This window comes from Triticum dicoccoides, chromosome 3A, assembly GCF_002162155.2.
Source record: "Triticum dicoccoides isolate Atlit2015 ecotype Zavitan chromosome 3A, WEW_v2.0, whole genome shotgun sequence".
NCBI classification, from domain to species: domain Eukaryota; kingdom Viridiplantae; phylum Streptophyta; class Magnoliopsida; order Poales; family Poaceae; genus Triticum; species Triticum dicoccoides.
The window spans coordinates 477616500-477628808 of NC_041384.1; the positions used below are offsets into that span (position 1 = coordinate 477616500).

Sequence of the window (12309 nt, forward strand, 5' to 3'; positions counted from 1 at the left end):
AAAGAAGAATTAACGGACTTATCATTAACTGCTCTTCATATGTTTCTAAAAAGACTGCTGACGGATCTGATCTTGTAAATTAGAAGCCGTGGAATATGCAAGAAAGCTGCAATACTCCTGGAGTAATCAGACGGCAGTTGCCAACAAACAGATTACAGTGTTCACAACTTAAGCTTGAAGGTTTGTCGGTTTCACCACTAAAGCTTGAAGCTTGAAGACCTACTTGAATGGCAGGAGTTCAACTACTTGAAACAATTAAAAATGTCATCCCAGTAGCTGACATATTGCGGTTACTTGGATGATGATTTGTGCTTCTTTTTGGAGTGTGATTCTTCATTGCTCGCAACATATGACTCGATTTTCACATTTTCCTCGGCTTCACTATTTCTGAATTTCTTTGCCTTTTTCTGCAAATAGGGAATAATGCAATTATTTAATACTATTATAGTGGACTAACAGCACATACACTCCCTCAAAAAACAGAGATCAAATGCCAAAACAAGTTTAAAAGAACAGACACGAACTAAATATGTAAAGCATGAAACAATAACGGCTATGTACCTTTAAGGATTTTGTGATATCAGCAATCTCGTTGGCATTAGTACTTTTGGCAGATTCAGATAGACCAGCAGTGTTCTCCTGAAACAAATAACAAGATTTAGTAACTCTGCAAGAGAAAGAGAAGCCAACTGATGCATAAATAAATACACAGAAGGAAAATCTGACCTTCGGTGGAACAAATGCAGCTTCTCTCTTTCTTTTCTTTTCTTCTGATTTCTCTGATTGCTTATCTAGCTTCTCTTGCCATTTCTTAGCTGACTTCTTCTTGTCACTCATGAAATACTCACCACTCTCCAGTTCAAGATCAATCTACATCCATATTGACAAATTAAACAATGGTTTCACATAACTAAATAAAACTATCCAGCAGAAATGAACATTTACAACCCCCAACAGTACAAGAAAAAAATCTATTGCCTACATGTTTGGCTTCACTCAAATTTAAATGGGGCGTGCTACGCGTCGGGTCACGAGCTGTCAGATTTGCCGTATCAAGCGACCGAGCGCGCCCCACCATTGCAACACAGATCTTTTGCAACAGTTGTTTTGTTGCATTTTTTGCAACCGAGTTTTTGTTGCAATTTTTTTTTTCAACCGAGGTCTTGTTGCAGAAAAACTTCGCAAGAGAAGTTTTGTTGCAAAACATAGACCTTTGCAACACTACATATGTTTCAGAAACATAGTTCCTGTTGCAGAAGCGCGTTCGACAAAGGATGGTATGCGGGCTCTCAATGGGACACGTGCAATGCGGGGAGGTGGCGGACGCGGCCGCTGCAATCCGCCGGGTGATGGTAAGAGTTTCCCAATTTAAATAGCTTGGAAAATAACATTAATGAATTATCTGCATAGGATGGACAGCTGCGGATGCTATTAAGACAAAGGTGCAGGACAAGACCGCTAACCACATAACAAGTCATGAATGAACTGGTGAAATCAATATGGCAAACTGTACAACAACCCTGGAAACAATGAGTGAAACAAACAATTGACTTTACCTTGCTAGGCTGCTGAGGCGGCGGAAAGGGTGTGTATTGTTTCTTCTCCTTAGTATTGGGCTTCTTTTGCTTGACATTCTTTCTGGAAAACAGAAAATAATGAAGTGTAAGATGCACAATGTACCTTTTAGAGATAGTAACTTCCGAGCAGAAATATGATGCAAGTTCCTTACTTCTTAAAGTTCGGTAGAAACCTGTCCCAACTTTCAGTGGCTAGGGCAGGATTTTTAGCCAGCTCACGTTTAATAAGGAGTTCCTGCTTAGTTTAATAACACTCCATAAGAAATCATATTTTACATTCCTTCAGAGATTATATCTAAAAAACAAAACAAATCACCTTAATGTGGTACACTGGATGCTTTATGTTCTTTATGCAATCCTCTACAATCTTCCGGACCTGTTTCAGTCCCTTAAAGGAACCCATGGCAGCCACAGTATTTCCCTTTCATGATGGAAAATACGCAATAATGGCAGTTAATAACACCAAGATACAGAGTTGAAGGAGGTGGACCCACAATGTAACTTTAAATGCAGTGCAAAGTAAGAAATGAAGCACACCTGTACTAAGATGTAGCAGCCAGTCAAAATCTCTATAGCCTGTAGTAACATAAAACATGTTCAGAAAGGGCTGTCTACTGTTCTGAAAGAGATTCATCCATAGGACAGCAACCATGTGAGATATTTACCTTAAGGGTCGACAGGTTAGGGCCCAAAAGGCGTTCTCTCCTTTTGACAAATCTTTCCTGTGGATAGCACACTGTTAGTTTACTGAAACCTCAAACCATCCAAAAATAGTTTACTGAGGCTAAAAGATTACTTCGTTAACATTGGCAACAGAGCACAAATAAGTCCTGATGCCACATACTAACAAGTGATTCTCAGTGCAAACTTAATAAGAATAATTACATAATACACTGGATCACAAAAAGAATCCGTATGTGATTGGTTTCATCATTTTACTTTTGGCAATGCAAAGTTTCTCCTAGCAAATGCAAATCTTGTCTTTGCAAAGTTTCTCCTAGCAGAATATTAAGGTAATCAAGATAAAATCAAAGCAATCCCTTCAAACAAAACCAAGAGGTACAAAACTGAAGTTAAACAATGAAACAAAGTGTACCTTGTTTCTTATGATGCTACCAATCTTGACAATATCACAGTTCATCTCATCATTGAGCACTTTAATTGCCTGTGGGAAAACACAATAGAAGTTTATGGATGAGACTACTCCTGAACAAGGCATCAAGGTGTGTTGGTGACCATACAATAGGTGCAGGCAGAAGTAGGCCACAGGTGGCAAAAGACACAATATGCCCTATTGGGTAGGGAAACCACCCCCCTCACAATTTCAATACAGCCGCCACAAGGCATATAATAATTAATAGAAATTGCATAACAGTTAAGGCTTGGTAACAGAAACAATGCATACTTGGGGTGCAGGGACACTTCGCGACAAGAGCTTTATCAGGTCCCTGGCCTTGAGAATAATGTAGGGGTCCCTGGTCTTCCTGGTGGTGGAAACCGTCATGGATCCCTCCACCTATGCGCAAATCAAGAGAAATACCATAGAATCATGACACTACTTAAGATTAAGAACAATGCAAAGTCCAAACAATCATAACAAGTCAGTGGCATACCAAATTGAGCTCGCATGAGACTCCAAACTCCTTGAGTGCGCCCTTGACGATCGGCCATGTCTCCTGCAGATACTTCTCTGCGCCCCCAAACAACAAGCCGCGTCAATCCACGGATTCAGTGCTAGAAAACTACAACTACTTCCTCCGTCCCATAATATAAGAACGTTTTTGACACTAGTGTAGTGTTAAAAACGTTCTTATATTTTGGGACAGAGGGAGTAGCTCCTAACGAGCAGCACGAGAATGAGGGTGAGGGCGGGATTGGGCACCTCGGTACTGGGGGAAGAGGGTGGAGAAGGAGCTGACTTCCAGCAGGCCGCCCTCGTTCCAGGAGGGGTCGAACTTCTCCACCGTCCAGCGGTCGATGTTGGGGTCATCGTCCCACGGCTTCTCCTTCTTGTGCTTCCCCTTCCGCTGCCAGTTCTTCCCCTCCGTACCTTCGGCCGCCGCATTCGCTTCGTCTGCCGACGCCATGACGGCCGGGAGGGATAGGATTTAGGTGGGTTTCGAGTTAAAGGGGCTCGAGGCGGCGGTGGTGTCCAGGCTGCGAATTAGGGTTGACGATTGTACTGCCGCCGACGGGAGGGGAGGAGAGTGAGGGGGGATTAGAGAGAGGAGTGGGAGGGTTTGGGCTTGGGCTTGGGCCTTCCGGGTTTCGGCCTAGCTGCCCGACGCTCAAAAACTAAAAGCCCAACACTGATGTCCGGAAGAAAGTATACTTTTCCCCCTCAAATCTTCCCTGATGGATCAAATTTCCCCTGAACTCCAAATCCGGATAAATCACCCCTGCACTTTGGAAAACCGGATAAATGTAACCTTGGATGGTTTTGAATCGAATTGAAGGTGGTTTTCATACTAAGGATGCTGACTAGGCTATTAATGATGCTGACTGGGCTGTTAATAACGTTGACTAGGCAGTGGCAAGGAACGGTTTCAGGTGAAATTTCCCCATTTTCTCCATCGCCTTTCTGTCTCCTTTTGTCGGCCGCCGGCGTTAAATTCATCTACACTGCTGCTTCCCGGCCGCACTAACGTCGCCTACGAGCTCCCATTGAGCGAGCGCACCTTTGTCTTTCTTCCTTATGCAATTCCTTCACCTGTAGCGTCGCCTCGCTCGAGTTTGAACTCCGCCGACATGGCCATGGCCAAGATCGGTTGTGCACGCACCCAGTCTACAAGTGCCCTCGGCAGTGACCCCGCAGCCTCGCTCACACGCTCGCCCTTCCCTGGCCGGACGCGTCAACCGTGCCAAGGCGAGCGCTGCTTACCTGGCTGGGAGTGTTGCCTCGCATGCGCATGTTAAGGTATTGTTCGTGCTCGTGCGCCTGGGAGCGAACGCAGGGATGGGCCTCTTCCTTTTGTAGCCGGTCATCACGCAGAAGCTCATCGTTGTAGCCCCCTGAAATGTCACCCAGATCATTGAAGGAAATATGCCCTAGAGGCAATAATAAAGTTATTATTTATTTCCTTATATCATGATAAATGTTATTATTCATGCTAGAATTGTATTAACCGGAAACATAATACATGTGTGAATACATAGACAAACAGAGTGTCACTAGTATGCCTCTACTTGACTAGCTCGTTAATCGAAGATGGTTATGTTTCCTAACCATAAATAAAAGAGTTGTTATTTGATTAACGAGATCACATCATTAGGAGAATGATGTGATTGACATGACCCATTCCATTAGCTTGGCACCCGATCGTTTAGTATGTTGTTATTGCTTTCTTCATGACTTATACATGTTCCTATGACTATGAGATTATGCAACTCCCGTTTGCCGGAGGAACACTTTGTGTGCTACCAAATGTCACAACGTAACTGGGTGATTATAAAGGAGCTCTACAGGTGTCTCCAAAGGTACATGTTGGGTTGGCGTATTTCGAGATTAGGATTTGTCACTCCGATTGTCGGAGAGGTATCTCTGGGCCCTCTCGGTAATGCACATCACATAAGCCTTGCAAGCATTGCAACTAATGAGTTAGTTGCGAGATGATGTATTACGAAGCGAGTAAAGAGACTTGCCGATAACGAGATTGAACTAGGTATTAAGATACCGACGATCGAATCTCGGGCAAGTAACATACAGATGACAAAGGGAACAACGTATGTTGTTATGCGGTCTGACCGATAAAGATCTTCGTACAATATGTGGGAGCCAATATGAGCATCCAGGTTCCGCTATTGGTTATTGACCGGAGGCATGTCTCGGTCATGTCTACATTGTTCTCAAACCCGTAGGGTCCGCACACTTAAGGTTTCGATGACAATTATATTATGAGTTTATGAGTTTTGATGTACCAAAGGAGTTCGGAGTCCCGGATGAGATCGGGGACATGACGAGGAGTCTCGAAATGGTCGAGACGTAAAGATCGATATATTGGACGACTATATTCGGACATCGAAAAGGTTCCGAGTGGTTCGGGTATTTTTCGGAGTACCGGGGAGTTACGGGAATACGAGAGAAGAAGTATATGGGCCTTATTGGGCTTTAGGGGAGAGGAAGAGGCAGGCCGCCCCCCCCCCCCAAGGCCTAGTCCAAATTGGACTAGGGGGAGGGGCTGCGCCCCCTCCTTCCTTCTCTTCCCTCTTCCCCTTTCTTGTCTCCTACTCCTACTACATGGAAGGACTTCTAGTTGGACTAGGAAAGGGGGAATCCTACTCCCGGTGGGAGTAGGACTCCCCTAGGGCGCGCCATAGAGAGGGCCGACCCTCCCCTCCTCCACTCCTTTATATACGGGGGCAGGGGGCACCCCATAGACACACAAGTTGATCTTCGTGATCGTTCTCTTAGCCGTGTGCGGTGCCCCCCTCCACCATAATCCTCGATAATATTGTAGCGGTGCTTAGGCGAAGCCCTGCGACGGTAGAACATCAAGATCGTCACCACGCCGTCGTGCTGACAGAACTCTTCCCCGACACTTTGCTGGATCGGAGTCCAGGGATCGTCATCGAGCTGAATGTGTGCTAGAACTCGGAGGTGCCGTAGTTTCGGTGCTTGATCGGTCGGACCGTGAAGACGTACGACTACATCAACCGCGTTGTCATAACGCTTTCGCTGTCGGTCTACGAGGGTACGTAGGCAACACTCTCCCCTCTCGTTGCTATGCATCACCATGATCTTGCATGTGCGTAGGAATTTTTTTGAAATTACTACGTTCCCCAACAGTGGCATCCGAGCCTAGGTTTTATGCGTTGATGTTGTGCACGAGTAGAACACAAGTGAGTTGTGGGCGATATAAGTCATACTGCTTACCAGCATGTCATACTTTGGTTCGGCGGTATTGTTGGATGAAGCGGCTCGGACCGACATTACGCGTACGCTTACGCGAGACTGGTTCTACCGACGTGCTTTGCACACAGGTGGCTGGCGGGTGTCAGTTTCTCCAACTTTAGTTGAACCGAGTGTGGCTACGCCCGATCCTTGCGAAGGTTAAAACAGCACTAACTTGACAAACTATCGTTGTGGTTTTGATGCGTAGGTAAGAACGGTTCTTGCTTAGCCCATAGCAGCCACGTAAAACTTGCAACAACAAAGTAGAGGACGTCTAACTTGTTTTTGCAGGGCATGTTGTGATGTGATATGGTCAAGACATGATGAGATATAAGTTGTTGTATAAGATGATCATGTTTTGTTGAAGTTATCGGCAACTGGCAGAAGCCTTATGGTTGTCTCTTTATTGCATAAGATGCAAGTGCCAAATAATTGCTTTACTTTATCGCTATGCGATAGCAATAGTTGCAAGAGCAGTAGTTGGCGAGACGACCATGTGACGACACGTTGATATAGATCAAGATGATGGAGATCATGGTGTCATGCCAGTGACGATGGAAATCATGACAATACTTTGGAGTTAGAGATCAAAGGCACAAGATGATGATGGCCATATCATGTCACATATTTTGATTGCATGTGATGTTTATCTTTTATGCATCTTATCTTGCTTTGATTGACGGTAGCATTTTAAGATGATCTCTTGCTAATTATCAAGAAGTGTTCTCCCTGAGTATGCACCGTTGTGAAAGTTCTTCATGCTGAGACACCACGTGATGATTGGGTGTGATAGGCTCTACGTTCAAATACAACAGGTGCAAAACAGTTGCACACGCGGAATACTCAGGTTATACTTGACGAGCCAAGCATATACAGATATGGCCTCGAAACACGGAGACCGAAAGGTCGAGCGTGAATCATATAGTAGATATGATCAACATAGTGATGTTCACCAATGAAGCTACTCCATCTCACGTGATGATCGGACATGGTTTAGTTGATTTGGATCACGTAATCACTTAGAGGATTAGAGGGATGTCTATCTAAGTGGGAGTTCTTAAGTAATATGATTAATTGAACTTTAATTTATCATGAACTTAGTCCTAGTAGTATTAGCATCTCTATGTTGTAGATCTATAGCTCGCGTTGTTGTTTTTATATGTTTATTTTGATATGTTCCTAGAGAAAATTGTGTTGAAAGATGTTAGTAGCAATGATGCGGATTGGATCCGTGATCTGAGGTTTATCCTCATTGCTGCACAGAAGAATTATGTCCTTGATGCACCGCTAGGTGACAGACCTATTGCAAGAGCAGATGCATACGTTATGAACGTTTGGCTAGCTCAATATGATGACTACTTGATAGTTTAGTGCACCAATGCTTAACGTCTTAGAATCGGGACTTCAAAGACGTTTTGAACGTCATGGACCATATGAGATGTTCCAGGAGTTGAAGTTAATATTTCAAGCAAAAACCCGAGTTGAGAGATATGAAGTCTCCAACAAGTTCTATAGCTAAAAAGATGGAGGAGAATCGCTCAACTAGTGAGCATGTGCTCAGATTGTCTGAGTACTACAATCGCTTGAATCAAGTGGGAGTTAATCTTCCAGATAAGATAGTGATTGACAGAATTCTCTAGTCACCATCACCAAGTTAGTAGAACTTCGTGATGAACTATGATATGCAAGGGATAACGGAAACGATTCCCAAGCTCTTCGTAATGCGGAAATTCACGAAGGTAGAAATCGAGAAAAACATCAAGTGTTGATGGTAGACAAGACCACTAGTTTCAAGAAAAGGGCAGAGGGAAGAAGGGGAACTTCAAGAAGAAGAACAAGCAAGTTGCTGCTCAAGTGAAGAAGCCCAAGTCCGGTCCTAAGCCTGAGACTAAGTGTTTCTACTTCAAAGGGACTGGTCACTGGAAGCGGAACTACCCCAAGTGATTGGCAGATAAGAAGGATGGCAAAGTGAACATAAGTATATTTGATATACATGTTATTGATGTGTACTTTGCTAGTGTTTATAGCAACCCCTCAGTATTTGATACTAGTTCAGTTGCTAAGATTAGTAACTCGAAACGGGAGTTGCAGAATAAACAGAGACTGGTTAAGGGTGAAGTGACGATGTGTGTTGGAAGTGGTTCCAAGATTGATATGATCATCATCGCACACTCCCTATACTTTCGGGATTAGTGTTGAACCTGAATAAGTGTTATTTGGTGTTTGCGTTGAGCATGAATATGATTTGATCATGTTTATTGTAATACGGTTATTCATTTAAGTAAGAGAATAAATTGTTGTTCTATTTACATGAATAAAACCTTATATGGTTACACACCCAATGAAAATAGTTCGTTGGATCTCGATCATAGTGATACACATAATTATATATTGAAACCAAAAGATGCAAAGTTAATAATGATAGTGCAACTTATTTGTGGCACTGCCGTTTAGGTCATATTGGTGTAAAGTGCATGAAGAAACTCCATGCTGATGGGTTTTTGGAATCACTTGATTATGAATTAGTTGATGCTTGCGAACCATGCCTCATGGGCAAGATGACTAAAACGCTGTTCTCCGGAACTATGGAGCGAGCAACTGACTTATTGGAAATAATACATACTGATGTATGAGATCCGATGAGTGTTAAGGCTCGTGGCGGGTATCATTATTTTCTGACCTTCACAGATGATTTGAGCAGATATGGGTATATCTACTTAATGAAACACAAGTCTGAAATATTTGAAAAGTTCAAAGAATTTCAGAGTGAAGTGGAGAATCATCGTAACAAGAAAATAAAAGTTTCTACGATATGATCGCAGAGGTAAAATATTTGAGTTACGAGTTTGGCCTTCAGTTAAAACAATATGAAATAGTTTCACTACTCACGCCACCTGGAACACCACAGCATAATGGTGTGTCCGAACATCATAACCGTACTTTATTAGATATGGTGCGATCTATGATGTCTCTTACCGATCTACCACTATCGTTTTGGGGTTATGCATTAAAGACAGCTGCATTCACGTTTAAAAGGGCACCATCTAAGTCCGTTGACGACACAATCTGAATTGTGGTTTGGCAAAAACCAAAGTTGCCGTTTCTTAAAGTTTGGGGTTGTGATGCTTATATGAAAAAGTTTCATCCTGATAAGCTCAAACCCAAATCGGAGAAATATGTCTTCATAGGATACCCAAAGGAGACTGTTGGGTACACCTTCTATCACAGATCCGAAGGCAAATTATTCATTGCTGAGAATGGATCCTTTCTAGAGAAGGAGTTTCTCTCGAAAGAAGTGAGTGGGAGGAAAGTAGAACTTGATGAGGTAATTGTACCTACTCCCTTATTGGAAAGTAGTTCATCACAGAAATCTGTTCCTGTGACTACTAGACCGATTAGTGAGGAAGCTAATGATGATGATCATGTAACTTCAGATCAAGTTACTACCGAACCTCGTAGGTAAACCAGAGTGAGATCCGCACCAGAGTGGTACGGTAATCCAGTTCTGGAGGTCATGTTACTTGACCATGACGAGCCTACGAACTATGAGGAAGCGACGATGAGCCCAGATTCCGCGAAATGGCTTGAGGCCATGAAATCTGAGATGAGATCCATGTATGAGAACAAAGTATGGACTTTGATTGACTTACCCAATGATCGGCGAGCCATTGAGATTAAATGGATCTTCAAGAGGAAGACGGACGCTGATAGTAGTGTTACTATCTACAAAGCTAGAATTGTTGCCAAAAGGGTTTTCAACAAGTTCAAGGTGTTGACTACGATGAGAGTTTCTCACTCGTATCTATGCTTAAATCTGTCTGAATCAAGTTAGCAATTGCCGCATTTTATGAAATCCGGCAAATGGATAAACAAAACTGCATTCCTTAATGGATTTATTAAAGAAGAGTTGTATATGATACAACCAGAAGGTTTTGTCAATCCTAAAGGTGCTAACAAAATGTGCAAGCTCCAGCGATCCATCTATGGACTGGTGCAAGCATCTCGGAGTTGGAATATGCGCTTTGATAAGATGATAAAAGCATATAGTTTTATACAGACTTGCGGTGAAGCCTGTATTTACAAGAAAGTGAGTGGGAGCACTACAACATTTCTGATAAGTATATGTGAATGACATATTGTTGATCGGAAATAATGTAGAATTATTCTGCAAAGCATAACGGAGTGTTTTCAAAGAAGTTTTTCAAAGAAAGACCTCGGTGAAGCTGCTTACATATTAAGCATCAAGATCTATAGAGATAGATCAAGACGCTTGATAAGTTTTTTCAACGAGTACATACCTTGACAATATTTTGAAGTAGTTCAAAAATGGAACAGTCAAAGAAAGAGTTCTTGGCTGTGTTACAAGGTATGAAATTGAGTAAGACTCAAAGCCCGACCACGGCAGAAGATAGAAAGAGAATGAAAGTCATTCCCTATGCCTCAGCCATATGTTCTATAAAGTATGCCATGATGTGTACCAGATCTATTGTATACCCTACACTGTGTTAAGCAAGGGAGTACAATAGTGATCTAAGAGTAGATCACTGGACATTGGTCAAAATTATCCTTAATGGAATAAGGAAATATTTCTTGATTATGGAGGTGACAAAAGGTTCGTCGTAAAAAGTTACGTCGATGCAAGTATTGACACAGATCTGGATGACTCTAAGTCTCGATCTAGATACATATTGAAAGTGGGAGCAATTAGCTAGAGTAGCTCTGTGCAGAGCATTGTAGACATAGAATTCCCAAAATACTTACAGATTTGTATGTGACAGACCCGTTGACTAAAATTATCTCACAAGCAAAACATGATCACACCTTAGTACTCTTTGGGTATAGGTCACATGACGATGTGAACTATGGGTGTTAATCACATGGTGATGTGAACTCTTAGTGTTGAATCACATGGCGATGTGAACTAGATTATTGACTCTAGTGCAAGTGGGAGACTGAAGGAAATATGCCCTAGAGGCAATAATAAAGTTATTATTTATTTCCTTATATCATGATAAATGTTTATTATTCATGCTAGAATTGTATTAACCGGAAACATAATACATGTGTGAATACATAGACAAACAGAGTGTCACTAGTATGCCTCTACTTGACTAGATCGTTAATCGAAGATGGTTATGTTTCCTAACCATAAACAAAAGAGTTGTTATTTGATTAATGGGATCACATCATTAGGAGAATGATGTGATTGACATGACCCATTCCATTAGCTTAGCACCCGATCGTTTAGTATGTTGCTATTGCTTTCTTCATGACTTATACATGTTCCTATGACTATGAGGTTATGCAACTCCCGTTTGCCGGAGGAACACTTTGTGTGCTACCAAACGTCACAACATAACTGGGTGATTATAAAGGAGCTCTACAGCCAATATGAGCATCCAGGTTCCGCTATTGGTTATTGACCGGAGACATGTCTCGGTCATGTCTACATTGTTCTCAAACCCGTAGGATCCGCACGCTTAAGGTTTCGATGACAATTATATTATGAGTTTATGAGTTTTTATGTACCAAAGGAGTTCGGAGTCCTGGATGAGATCGGGGACATGACGAGGAGTCTTGAAATGGTTGAGACGTAAAGATCGATATATTGGACGACTATATTCGGACATCGGAAAGGTTGCGAGTGGTTCGGGTATTTTTCGGAGTACCGGGAGTTACGGGAATACGAGAGAAGAAGTATATGGGCCTTATTGGGCTTTAGGGGAGAGGAAGAGGCAGGCCGCGCCCCCCCCCCAAGGCCTAGTCCAAATTGGACTAGGGGGAGGGGCTGCGCCCCCTCCTTCCTTCTCTTCCCTCTTCCCCTTCCTTGTCTCCTACTCC

At 42.7% G+C, this 12309-nt stretch overlaps 1 protein-coding gene across 1 annotated transcript; it reads right to left on the bottom strand.

Moving 5' to 3' along the window:
• Positions 1 to 3787, bottom strand: LOC119268653 (KRR1 small subunit processome component homolog). Its single transcript, XM_037550336.1, has 12 exons — positions 3460 to 3787; positions 3191 to 3267; positions 2983 to 3093; positions 2674 to 2742; positions 2243 to 2299; positions 2115 to 2153; positions 1894 to 1998; positions 1730 to 1812; positions 1557 to 1638; positions 727 to 870; positions 562 to 639; positions 1 to 407 (listed from the first exon to the last, which is right to left on the bottom strand). Exons 1-12 carry the CDS (start codon positions 3662 to 3664, stop codon positions 291 to 293), a joined length of 1167 nt encoding a protein of 388 aa, XP_037406233.1. The 5' UTR covers positions 3665 to 3787; the 3' UTR covers positions 1 to 290.
• Between the last annotated feature and the right edge of the window lie 8522 nt (positions 3788 to 12309).